Genomic DNA, 13,948 nt, shown 5'->3' with positions numbered 1-13,948 from the left:
TCAAGCCCCGTCTGGCTGCCCAGGCTCGGCACAGGGACGGAGCCAAAACCTGCTATTAGGGGACGAGGTTCGCGCCCTTCCTGCTTTCCAAAATGAAGCCCACAGATGTCACCCCGTCCCGTCACCCCGAAGACTTGCATGCGTTGGTGAGAGGAAGGTCGTAGCACTGTACTCCTTTCAAAAGTGCCGTTGGGGACTAAATAACGGAGTAGTTTTGTTCAAAAGCAACATATATTTTTCACGAAGATAAGAGCCCTATTACATTTGCTATAGAAGCATGCGGTGAGAGGAAAAAAGTGCGTGTTGCCGACATGACAAAACACAACCAGTTCCGCTTATGAGAGTGTTCTGCCCCATAAGAATGGAGTGAATGAAAGGCATTATTCCAGGTGAGCGAGCCATGCAGAATTGCGGATTTATTAGGGTTTGTTTTGAAATGTAATTTGTACGGCGAGCTTTTCTATTCCTCTGATGGCGATGGAACAGATTTATTGGCTACACGTTGGAAGTGCAACAGATAACAGATAACCAAGGGAGACGTTTTAATAAAACACTCAGGAAAGAAGAAAGGAAAGTGAGCGAATATGCCTGCTTCCATTTCAGCTAATAAATAAAGAGCACAGATAGGGCTTTAACCGAAAACCACCGCGGTTATTGCAGCCTGGAAGGTTTATTGAAAACCAGGGAGAACATGCTCAGCTTTCACACACCCACGACAGCGTGAACGGCACAGGCCACAGTCAGGGGACACTCATTTGATCTGGGCACCCGAGCCGATGTTTTCACGGTAAACTTGCATGTGGCCGTGAAGGGGACCAGCAGGTCCCTGACCGCAAGTGTGTCTGCTTGGGACATTTCTGACTGTGCTCTGGGATTCTGGGCAACTAAACAAGGCAGGGATTCCCGCCCTCACCCCTCCGCAGCGAGAATACTGGGTACTTCTAGGGAACTTTCACATCGTTAATAAGCAATGGCCTTCGTCTCCGAGAGCTGAGAGGGAAGGAGGCTATGAGTGAGGACGGTGGGGAAGGTGGTCCATGCTTTGAAGTCCAGGTGTATTTCGACCCCACACCTGAGCACTGGGCTGGCGCAGCCCACGTCACACACCCCTCACTCAACCGGTCCTGGTCACTCACTAGGGCCCTAGACTCACGGGAAAAGTCGGCTTTCCTTTTTTTGTTTCCAGGCAGCAAGAAAAGTGGGACTCTCTCCAGGTGGCCCTGGGGCTATCTGGATTTCAGTGTTTCTCTCTCTCTTGAGCCTGGAGAATGATGAATCGCTTCCTACTCCGGGACTCAGTCTCCTTTCCAACAGACATTGAGGAGCCTGGGAGGGAGAAATGAGAAGACCACCGATCCGAACTCAAGGTTTCTAGTGGCGGAGCAAGGCCAAATTTGTGTCCCCAGGACAGCCTTCTAAGAACGAGCTCCATGGATCTGGAGAGAACCACAGACTCCAGACCTGATTCCACTTAGTTCAGAAACAGGAATTCAGAATGGTGAGTGAGGGTACAATTAGGAAGTTACATCAATAAAACCAGGTGGTTTCTATACAGGAAAGCTTTTAGGCTATAAATAATTCAGGATGTTTGTCAAATTTAAATGCCATTATAAATCCAAGTTTGTATATCAGAGAGATGGGAGCATGAATGCAAGAGACATAAAATGGACTGGCATAGTTTGGAGAGGTTTGGATCCGTTATTATTAAGGACCCAATCAAATACTCCATCCAATTTCCAGTTCCGTTACTGTCTCTACATTCACTGTTCTTACTTTCAACTACCCAAGTCTTTCAACGAACACTAGTTGGAAAGGGTCATACAGAGTCCCCATGCCGTTTTCCAAAAGAGTTAGTTATTTCTGTGGAGGTGTTTTCCAGAAGGAAGCAATTCAAATTTCTGCTACAGTTAATAAACTGTCTCTGGGAGGATTATAATAATAAACCTTCTGAGAAATTTTTTGGAGACAGGTGTTCAATGAATTTGCATGCCTCAGCAGGATGCAGAAAAAGACTCAATGACTTACTTCCTAATGCATCTATATTATCATGGCATGCTTCTGGAGATGGGCAAGTATTGTCTACCCAGGTAAGCACGTAGTGTGTCCCATAGGAAACATGGTTAGGTCTGTGCCTTTGTCCCAGAATCCATAGTTTTCCTTTTTTTTCTTTACAGTTAAGATGTATATATAAGAAAAGCTCATTTATTGGTTTTTAATATACAAGGTGCTTTCTTTAAAAGAGCAAGCTCCAAGATTGTTTTGTGATTCAAATTTTAAAATAACCTAAATAATCTTCTGAATCTTCCAAGGTCATGTTTCTTGTATTTAATATGTCCCTGAATTTGTCAAAAGATTTTTAAGGGTCTAAATGACGCCACCATGCATCAGCTCTGGTGTACCTCATTGTAGACACGGAATAAGCCGTTTGATGTATTGACACAGAGATGTGAAGAGTATGTACGTATGTGTACGTACGTGTATGGATTCTCTGACACTATTATTGGCTGCAATCCTATATTCTGGGCTATAGACGTTGACAATATACCTTGCTACTTGCCACGGCTAACCAAGCTGGGTTGAAACTCAGCAACCACTTGTATTCATTGCTTTGCAGGCTAGTAGTTAAGTTCGGCTGCTGGGAGGAAAAGAGTCTCTCGCCACACCCTCCTCAAACTAAGGATTCATTTGTGCTCAGCGTGTTTGTGTGCACACCCCTTTATCTCGGCGGTCTTGAGCTGCAGACACAGTCACAGCGCTCGTGATGGTCCAGCTGGATGTCGACGAGAGCCATGTGCTTTGCTCTGCCCCTCCTCTTGAAGTGGCCCGGCTCAAACTTCAACACCTAGGACCAGAAGCACAGCGCCTGTTAGAAAGTTCCTGTTAGAAAGCCCGGAGGGTTTAGCACAACGAGATGCCCCTTCTGCTCTGGTTCCCAACCCTTTGAGAAGCCCATAAGAACTCTGGGCTTGCGACGATGACACCCTCACGTTAACATTTTTACAACTGTCGACTTCCCCACGCGGGGGGCGTGGTCACTGGACCACAAGGTAACGCCACCAGCATCACCCGCCGGCGGCGCAGGATGAGCTCCAGGGTCCCAGCGGGACTTACGACAGCTTTCCAAGGGCCCGTTGTGTGCCAAGTGCTGCTCCAAACCCTGTTATAAATATTCTTTGAACAGAGCATATGTTATGGATAAATACAATACCGAGTATTGGTTATTTCTGGAAACAGAACAGCGGATAGTGTCACGAGCGCGAATACGCCGGTGCGGCTCAATGTTTGATGTAACGCCCGGATGTAATGCCTGATGAAGGTGCGTAGTGGCCATAATTACTTGAAAATGCGTGTATGTCCTTATCCATTTGTTAAAATGCAATACCTTTTGCGATTTAAAACAGACCAAGCTCCACCAGAATTTTTCTACCTCAATACTGTATTGATACAATGTTTCTTCATAAAGTATATCCTTAATCTCTTAAGTTAATAAATTGATTGGGATGACGCGGGGCTGGAGAGCATCGTGCTAAGGGAAGTAAGTCAGAGAAAGACAAATACCAAATGATTGCACTCCAACGTGGAATTTAAGAAACAAAGCAGATGAGCAAAGTAGGGGAAAAAGAGAGAAAGAGGCAAACCAAGAAACAGACTGAGCTACAGCGATCACAGCGATCTGCTGGTGACCAGCAGAGGGGAGGCTGGCGGGGGGCAGGGGAACGGGGGACGGGGCTGAAGGAGGGCACCGCGGTGATGAGCTCCGGGCGGGAAAGGGAAGTGTTGAACCACTGTGTTGTACACCAGAAACTAGTATCACGTGATATGTTAACACACTGGAATGTAAGTAAAAACTTAAAAAAATCTAAGTTGAAACATAATTATAGTATATTTACATGGAAGCTAACTTCTTCCCCGCAGTGGCCTTTGCCGAAATCAAACGTTCCTCGTCTCAGACACGATGCCTTTGGAAACTACACACGCGCTCCCACCGACACGGTTTCTCAGTCCGCTTCTCCTCTGTATGCTCTCAGGCTCCCGTCTGCCATCTGTTTGGATTTTTTTCCATTTTCCTTTCAGACTCTGAACTCCAGCAGGCGCTACCATATAACGATATTGTATGTTATAGTTTTCCAAGGATGAGCATAGACACATTATTTCTTCTCCCCTCCGACACACCTTGTCATGTAGTAGAGGACGGGTCCTTATCCCCGTTTTATAGACGGGGGTCCGAGATCCTCAAGGAGGCCACGTGCCTTGTGTGGGGTCTTCCGGCCACTGCGACTCGTGTGCGGGACTGTCCGCTAGGGTCCTAGCACCCCGGCATCCATGCCTTCTGATGAGCCCGTGATTTCCTTGTGTCTCCAAGGGCTGTCGGGCTCCACGTGGGAGCCGGAGTGGGGACGTGCCCGGCTACGCTGGTCCCTGGTGAAGGCTACGTGTGGCAAAATCTTGCTTTGGACTCTGTGGGACGTTTCATGGTACTCCTCTGCTTCTTGACCAGGAATTCCTTCCCAGACGTTTGCTCGTCCTCACGTCATTACCTGCTTGGAGCCATGAACAGACCCAAACCCTCAACTAGGAAAAGCGGGTGCAGAGACCTCATTGCTTGTCCCCTGGTACGAAGCCAGGCTGGGCCATGGGGGCCCCAGGGAGGAGAAGAACAGATCAGCTCGTCTCTTTGATGTTTGATCAAGCTACGGAGTCTGCGCTCGGCGCATACAGAGCGGGACACGGATTCCCACCTGCAGCAGAGCTCCCGACAGATGCTGATGAGCACCGGGGAAGCGGGGGGCGGGGGGGGGGACCCGACGAGAGCTCCTGCCAGAGGCGCAAACACTCCAAACCATCTGCTGTTGGTAAACTCAGTCCAAATGGCCGTTCTCCGAGCTAATTCTGTTGTTCTCTTTCCCTCCTGCGACTCGACTACTCTGACAGTCTGTGTCACCAATTCCACCCAATTTATTTTGTGTCTTAGTTTGGATCGAAGCCCTTCGAGAACAGCGGAAACAACGACTCACGGTACTGATGCCACACGCTGTCATAAGGGGCTTTTTTGCAAATATTATTTGGATTCCCTGCAACATATTAGTACTTTTCTAATTTTCATACGTGAGAAAAGAGAGAGGTTAAGCTACTTGCCCACCATTACGGAGCTGGCACGGGGACTTGACCCCACGTGGCTGAGCTCGCCTATGCCATGGGAACTTACGTGTGGACGGCTCGTGGGCAGTCTGCGCACACAGCGGAGGGTGAAGCAGCACCCCCGGGCCGGGGGCGGTGCCATCGGAGCCCGGGACGCTCCTGCTCTCTCCTGTTCACCTCCCCCCTGCATCTCCTCTTGTCACCTCCCTCCCTGCACCTCCAACAGACACAGCGGATAGACATACACGCCAGGGCCAGACATACAAACAGGGCCCCATGCTTTGGGCTACTTGTGACGCTTTCACAGTTTTGGAAAATTTGAAATACCAAGAGCAGAATCACAGTGGTCTGTGCCTTCCGTGTGTGGTCACCATGTGCTCACCTGCTGGGAACTTGAGGGTTCTGCTTCTTCATTTAAAAAATAAAACAAACAAAAAACCCCAAAAGATTCCCCCCCCAAAAAAAAACCCACCCAGCAACAGTGGCTGCAGAATGTCTGACATTTTGGGTACTGAACAGCCCCACCCATGATGGCCCAAAAGTGCAGCTGAGCTCTGCCCCGCCGGCGCGCTTGGAAGGCGTTTCAGGCTTGAGTCCCACAGCTTTGCTGAGAACTTCTTCGATGTGCATGAGTTGCTATTGTCCAAGACTCTACGTTAACCAGACTGAGGGTTCTGCAGATGGAGGGGAAGGAAGTGAGTCCCAAGATGTGAGTGTCTGAAGAGCATGACTGTCACAAGAGCCTAATGAGCAGTGATGACCGGCCGCTGGACTCCCGGGGCTCTTCGAGTTCTCATCTGACGGCCAACAGAAGAGCCTGGCAACGGCGTGAGCACAGAGCCCAGGTGGTTCTTCTAACCCATCTCCTGATGGTTCAGGGATTTTCCCTGTGTTTTATATGAAGGAACACGAGCATGGTATATATGGGTTTTGCTGATAAGAAGAGAAAAAAATGAATTGGCAGACACTCTCCCAGACAAGACCGGAAAGCACTGTTTGAACAAAGCGGAAATCGACTGCTTTCCCAGCTGATCACGGCGCTGATGTTCAAAGCTTTCAGACCATGTAATAGTCTGAGGTTCAGGTACGCCGCACTGAGAGGAGGAAGAAAGCAAAACTGACTTGAGAGAGCATGGGAAGTTAAAAGAGAAATGAAAAGCTTTTATCTGGGAAGGCAAACTGGCTGGTTATAGGTTATCTGCTCACTTTTAAAGGGAAGGAAGGAGCCACTGAATTAATTTCAGCTGCCGAAGGACACATACTAATAAGACCATCCCAAAATGCTTTCCTATTCTCTGAGCTAGGGCTCACAGCTGCGAGCGCACCCCAAAGTAAAAGCCCACTGACGACCCGCCAGCCACTTCTTACTACCTGTGGGTGGAAACCCTGAGCCTTCTCCACCACCCGGAGAACCATGCGAGTCCAGGCAAAGTTGACTCGGACTAACTGGAGAAGGACTAAGCCGGGTGGTGGCTTGCGCAACGCTACACAAAGTCAAAGATGCTCAATCTGCAAATTACCACATCACGAAAGATTTTTCACTTCATTTACTCGCCTCGTTGCCAATAAACCACTGAATGAATCATTGCCATAAAGCTATTCCACTAATAAAACAAGACTAGGCAGAAAAACTATCTGCTGAGTTGGGTTCTTCTTGATTGGGAATATAAAAAAAAAAAAGTTAATGCCTTTAATAGTTCTCAGATTAATGGCTGACATAGGAACACAAACACATATTTCAGGACAAATGCATTGTATGAGCTGGAACCATTAAGAGTTTATTTAAGATTGTTCCCAACTTTTAAAGCAGGCTGTACTCCATATACATAGTTTCTGATCTTTAAAAAAAGAAAGAAAAAAGCTTCCTATTTTTGTTTCCCTTTTGAGCTTTTCCATGCTTCTAGACTTCATGAAAAATGTGCAGAGAGTTTAGATTTTTAAGGGCTGCTAGACCATTTTTCTGAAACCTAAGTGATTATGAACGAGAACATCTCGAGAAGGGATAACACATTATTTTCTGCCTGGACAATTACCGAGCTTGCGGGCAGCAGTCCCAGCAGACCAGAGCCTCGCAGCAGAAGGACTGACTGCATGTGGTAAGATAGGGTACTCAGGAAGAAAGACACAGACGACAGTGTTTAGGAACAGTTCCCTGGCTGATGAAGTCTGCAGGTGACCAAAGGCTGGGATTGTAATCAGGGTCCATAAAACACTCATGAATACTGAAAATCCAGTCTTGCTCTCTGTAGACATTATGTTTTCTGGGAGCACACGGGGGCTACTGTGGGGGTGCACTCAGCTGCAGTCCAGCCTTGAAAGAGCGAAGCAGTTTCATCCATAATTCCGACAGCACCTTACAGGGCTCATGTCCACACACTGTGGAAAATGTAATGGAAGGCTAACTGGGCACCACATTCAGAGTGCAGAATTGGCAGGGATGACCATTCATGTCACAGATGGTCTTGTCTACCTGAGGGGGAGCATGGCCCAAAGCAGGTGTGCGAAGCGATGGCAGGAAGCTAGGTCTACAAGGGAAGGAATGTGTACATTCGGCTGTAATGAGAAGCAGGGTCCATTCACTCAGGGAGCCATCGAGGTTGCAGGGAAGCCAGACCTCTCAGAAAACTCCACCCATATCTCTTCTGGACTTTCCAGTCTTCTGCCCTCACATCTGTTCAGTAGCCCCATGAGCCAAGTGTCACTGTTATCACTGATGGGTGAGTGAATTTCTCCATCAGCATTAACTGCTGATTGTCCGATCCTATCTTTACTCCTTTACATTGACCTAGCACTGCCACCTCCAGTTTGCTTCTGTTCCTTGTGTAAGGTAAGGTAGGATTTGGGGGGTAGGATGGTGTCATGGTTAACGGATGCCATGTCATTTCAAGTCTGCCTGGGAACCCCAAATTGGGGGTTATTGTGGGGATGAACTGAGGAACTCCTAGGCCCCTAGGCTGCCTTCCACACGGCAGAGCTGGAACCAGGGGCCACATCTTCCTTCCAGTCAGACAGTGTTGTGCTCTGTTGCCTCAGCTCATTGCAAACACAGGAAAAGCCCCCGGGAGTGTGGTCTCACAGTCTCACCCAAAGAGACAGAAAGAGGATGAAGCAGGGAGACTCTCCTTACGTTAGAAATGCTATTTCCAGAGAAAGGAACCAAGTTTCCTTGACTTTTGTTATGGTTGGTTAGAATCATAACCCCAAATCTCATTGCTTTTGCCACAGAGTAGAAACTCTTCACCAACTCATTTTGTTTCCTGTCTCTTTGATCTCAATTTCCCATTTTAGCTAAATTTGTTTCTATACCAGATGCTTAAAACATGTAAAAACCTAAAAGTATGATTATTTTATCCCAAGTCTAAAACTCAACAGTTTAAAACCTCTAATTAATCTCTTTTCATATATAAACATGTGCTTACACGTCCTGACTCTTAAGCTGTTAATAGGAAGCAGATTTTTAATATAAAATTCTTGAGCAAAATAAAAAGAATCTTCTAAAGTCATTATTTTTTTCCACTTAGTCCAGAAACAGAGATGGGTCTAGGCTGTGTTTTTCAATACGGCAACCCCCAGCCATGTGTAGCTATCTACATTTACATAACTTAAAATCACATAGAACTCAAAGTCCGATCTGTTTGTGTCGGGTCCTCGTCAAGTGCCAACTAGCCACATGTCACCGGCGACTGCCATACTGGGGGGGCAGGGAGGGAACCCTCCCTTCAGTGTAGAAAGTTCTACTCGACACGATGGACAGTTACAGCAGCATAGCGACAAAATCACGAGAGGAGGGACAGAGAAATTAACTCTGATCTCTCTCTCTCTGCTGCTTCGTGAATTTTTGGCTGTTGCCCGAATGTCCATTGATGGGAACCAGAGGATGACAAACCGCTAAGGTAACCTTATTTCTGGGGAAGATCCTGCTTCTCCATGGCACATTATCAAGGCAAGATGGGACCTGAAATAACAGCATCTACATGGTATGTTCTCTGGAAACTTCCTTCTGAAAACTCACTACCCCAAAGTAACTTTTATATCCTATGCATTCCAAGAGGCTGCAAAGAACTATTATTAGCAAACCGGGAAAATGCCTTAAAGGATACCTACCAGCTTTGGAGAACAGGAAATCATAAAGAAGGTAACACTGTATCGTACTGGTGGGGCTGGGGGGAAACTCGCTCAACCCCCTGCTTGGGAAACAGCATGACCCAAGAACAGAACAATTATCTAAGCTTCATTAGGAGCTTTATAATTTTTCCCATTTTATGCTTTAAACGCTGAGTGCTGAAATATTTGTGCAGAGTCACACAGGCCTGCTTATGTGACAAGTTCCAGTTACCCCTTAAGGGTGCTCACGGCCCATGGAAACTCATTTCACATCTCATCAGTTACAAGCAGCAGCTGGGGAAACTGATTTCTTGTGTCTCTGGGTTAGAGCACAGATACAGAATAGAAAAAAGAACCAGGACTTTTCCCTAATGAGCCAGGCTCAAGCCGCCCCCACTGCTGGAAAGAGAACAAGTCTCTACTCTTTCCCGGGGGGCACTCAGCAGAGGGATCACTGTGACATGTTGCAAGGTATTTTAGGAGCCGGGGGGTCAAGGAGCCAGACATGTTTGTGTCAGGTATGTGGCGGCTGAGAGAGTGATCGATGTTGTTTTGTCCCTTTGTCCAGAGCCTGGCAGAGTGACTTCGTGCAGAGCTCTGCAGACCCCAGAAGTAAAAATACTAAACTACAGTGTTTCAAAGAGCTGCTTCAGAGAGCAGCTTCAAAAAGATGCTGGCATCTCAGACCTGCTCCTGTGATGAGCAGAGATCAAGGGCTTCCCTTTCTAGATGTTAATTGTGAACAGAAATTTACAAGTAACCTCTTGGGTGGGCAGACAGAGACAAGAAAAGAAGCAAGAAAAGGACCCTTTAGAGTTCTTTAGCATTCACTGTCTGGAATGTGAGGGTTTTTTTGTTTTGTTTTGTTTTGTTTTAAAGGGGTGGTGTGCACGTTCAACTCTGCCATTTCTGCAATAAACAATATAAAACATGAAGCTGTAACTTCAAACTGAGTGGAGTCCAGAGGAAAATAAAACACTCTACAGATAGATCAAAGGCCTGTACTTAACTGTTTTTCCTCTGCATTTATGCCTAGGTAGTGATCTTGTCACTTGCTAGATTATTTTAATTCTAGCCTGATTACTGTATTCGGCACTAATCCTCAGGGTCTGACCAAACATTACAAAATTCAGGTTCTTCGAAGCAAAGGACAACATCCTATCTAGAGTTCATCGGGTCATACAAAAATAAAACACAATGAACGCAGACTATAGCATTCTCTGGACAGGAGAATTTTTTTTTTTTTGGTTCCCCTTGAAAACTGCAGGGTGGAGTAAGGAATTCTTATGACTAAGAAAATAAGCTCCATGGAAGTCTGAAATAAAGTGTTTCTCCCATGTGAGGTAAGCCTGGTCCCTGTGGCATTTAATTTCCTACACTTCCCAAGTTGGAAATACCAGTTATGACGTCCCCGTTCTCATTTAGCTCCCGTCACTTCCTTAAACTTGTTTGTATTGACTTACTGTTTTCAGGACTAAAAAAAGAAAAAAAAAACACCTTTTAAAAGCTGAAGGTTTTATTTAGGGGGCACACTTTACTCCTTTGTTTTGGTGGATACAAGAGGAAAAGCAACGCAAACAATCATTTCTCATGGTAATGTCTGCTTAATTGTTTAGATTATGTTCTTAAACACATTTTGGTATGACGTTTCACATCTTACAAAAGGCATTCCATATGCACTATTTTATTTGAGCCCCAGAACCACTCTATAAGTAATTATCTGTTATAATGTCTTAGTCTCATTTCACATATGTGAAAACGGAGTCTCCATATTTGTGACTTGGAAATACTCCCACGATTGGGAAGTAAGAGTGCTGCCAAGGTCAGGAACAGCTCTGAGCTCCCCTTAAATCCTTTAATAAAGTGCTGTGTGTTCAAAAAGGATAAGCAGTGTTACTAGTGATAGGAACAGAGTCAGGAACACAGGGTTCTGTAGAACTCTGTTCTCCCTAAATTTTATTCCTCTTTTATCTTCATATTTACTTTTGTTTAGTTTTGCCTACTTTCACAGCTGATTTCCCAGGTAGCACTCAGTAGTTTTTAGGAAAAAATGGTACTTTTAGAAGAAAAATAATATCCTATTTAGAGAATTAAAAAGTCTCTCTAAACATCTTCTGTCAATTTACATTTTGCTATCTTCACTCTCCTAAATTTCTTAAGGGCTTGACTGCATTCAGGTTTGGCCCTTAGATTTTTCTTAAAGTGACCTAAATTTTGCCATGACAGCCTTTACAAATACCACATATTACTACAAAGAGGTCATGTGAGCTCTGAATCACTGCATCATGCATTTGATCATATAAATAAACAAGGATGTTGTCCCACAGGTTGCTTTCTGATGATTAGAAAACAGAGTCCAAGGGCACCTGGGTGACTCGGTCGGTAAGGTGTCTGCCTTCGGCTCATTCATGGCCTTGGGGTCCTGGGATCAAGCCTGGCATGGGTACCCCGCTCAGGAGGGAGTCTGCTTCTCCCTCTCCCTTCGATCCCCCCCACCTCTCTGCTGTTGCTCTCTCTGAAATGAATAAATAAATGAAATCTTTAAAAAAAGAAGAATAGAGAAAAGAGTCCATCTTTCAGGAGGTACTTAGCCCCTCTAAGGCATTTGGCTTGGTCAGTTTAGCTCATGTATAATTTCAGCTCCCAGTCATCCTTCCAGATGGCTGCCTTTGTGCAGTGAACAACTAGAACAACTGTAACCCATGGCCTGGTCGTCCAGCACCCTACCCTAATATTTCCAGCTGGAAAGAGCTCATGCATGTTTGAGAAGGACATACCTCATGATACTTTTTCACAGTCTTCCCAGAACTGCACGTGCAGGATTTCCAGTTCGCAGTCCCACAGCCACAGTTGCCCCCACAGCGCTGCACGAGGAGGCAGCGGGGAAAGAAGACCACGTGTGTCAGCTTCAGTTCCTCTCTTAAGTTGACGGAATAATTCCTGGGAGTACAGCTGTAGCGCTTGACGTCATCATTGAGCCTGTCCAGGTCGACTGTAAGAAACACACACAGGTGTGAGCCAGCACCTGACCCGAAGCAAAAACTCCCAGCATGGGTTTTTGGGAAGCGTGTGGGAAGATGTGACAATGACCTTAATGCAGACATTGAATCTGTCCTTGGGATCTCATTTATTAACCTCACATGCAAGGTGGAAAATCTGATTCTCTTTTTATCCTATCTACTCTTCAAAAAAAATAAATAAATCAGATAATTTAATAAATTATATATAATAAATATTATAATACTATGTGTATTAGAAAGAAAAAAAATTACCATGTTAATAAAAGTATTTATTTGCTTGAAAAGAAAAAAATAACAACAACAAAGAAAAAACAAAAGCCTCAAAAACAAGGCTAAATCTTTCTCTTGGTTCAATTTCCTTATATTTTTTTAATATAAAAAAAGAATTCCGAGGAAAGAAAATGAAGTGTTCAGCAATTTAAAATAACTGCCTTTATCTTAAAAACAAAACAAAACCCCCAAAATACATGGCCTCTCAATTCTCAATAAAACCTAAACCAATAAAACCTAAACCATGATTCTCTAAACCATGATTTAGATATAATTTGAAGTCTACCAGGGATGCATTAGGGACAACTACTCTATTATGCTTGGCTGGTGATGCAATTTTACAGGGAAGTATGAAGAAGAAAAGGGTTTAATTTCATTTTGACTCCAAAGTCAACCAAAATGTCCACGGAGCTGGCATTTTGGGGAGTGGGTATCGAGGCGTATTTGTGCCCTGCATCCTAGATGGCTACAGCACAGAGAGAGGACAAGGGCTGGGCTCTGCCCCAAAGCTGTGGCTGCCTCCCTCCCGAGAGCTGGAAAGGCACCCAGCTGCTTCCAACCTCTGTTTCCTCATCTAGGAAATGTCAACAGCAGAACTTCACCTGTCCCACAGCAATACCGAAGGCTGACGCTAGCGTGCCTGGCACACAGTCAGTGCTGATTAGGATTATTCTTCGTGATTCATTTTGATCTTTCCCTTTCAAGTCAAATGGTTAAAAAAAAAAAAAAATCCAGGCCTTTCTCTGGTTCTCTCTGTTGGTCGTGACTCTGGGTCACTGACAACCAAGGGGGTATGGTTACTGGGACTTTTGTGAATTAAGACCAACACCCCCAATTTTCACATTCTAGTCACAGTATGTCCTTGAATTAAATTTATAGTACTGTGTTTACACAGGTTCCAATCAGTGTTCTGCAAAAGCCAGCTAATCCTCTATGCACTTGGGGGTACATGCCCCCAACCACGCCCTAGAGGGCCCGGGAGGAATCCCACAAAGGCGAGCAGACAGCAAACACCCAGGCTGCCTCTGCACTCCCGCCTGCGAGCGTCTTAGTCTTAAACCCAAACCGGCTGAGGAGCGGTGAGCGTGCTCTTTTGGGGTCAAAGCTAGAGGCTAGGGATGCTGTCCGGAGAATGCAGGGGAGGGAAACCCAAAACAAGGGAGGCTCACGGGAATGAGGGGGTCCCCTTCACACCACGAAGTCAGCGGATGGTCTGGTGATATGGGCAGATGACCCCCTGACTAAGGAATTAATGGCAGTTGGGTTAATGCCCTGCCTCGAGAGCCTTTCCATAGGAGCGACTGGGCTTTGAATCTCCAGGGCAGGGAACTCCCCCCACCCCCACCAGCTTCCCTATGCTGAGCCTGCGACACGGGGGGGGGGGGGGGGGGGGGGGGGGGGGGGGGGGGGGGGGG

The 13,948-nt window shown here is 46.0% G+C and overlaps 1 protein-coding gene across 2 annotated transcripts in view; it reads right to left on the bottom strand.

Moving 5' to 3' along the window:
- Positions 1–380: 380 nt before the first annotated feature.
- The window catches only part of PDGFD (platelet derived growth factor D), a 220,710-nt gene continuing 207,142 nt past the window's right edge, over positions 381–13,948 (bottom strand). For both annotated transcript variants that reach the window (XM_059418455.1, XM_059418459.1), the window contains exons 6-7: positions 12,021–12,235; positions 381–2,842 (exon numbers count right to left, since the gene is read on the bottom strand). In XM_059418455.1, the coding sequence (XP_059274438.1) occupies positions 2,717–2,842; positions 12,021–12,235 (341 nt within the window). In that variant the 3' untranslated portion in view covers positions 381–2,716. The remainder of the gene's footprint in view (positions 2,843–12,020; positions 12,236–13,948) is intronic.

The sequence above is a fragment of the Mustela nigripes genome, chromosome 1, assembly GCF_022355385.1.
Source record: "Mustela nigripes isolate SB6536 chromosome 1, MUSNIG.SB6536, whole genome shotgun sequence".
NCBI classification, from domain to species: Eukaryota; Metazoa; Chordata; class Mammalia; order Carnivora; family Mustelidae; genus Mustela; species Mustela nigripes.
Note: the sequence above shows the minus strand (reverse complement) of the source record. Positions and strands in the feature narration are given on the sequence as shown.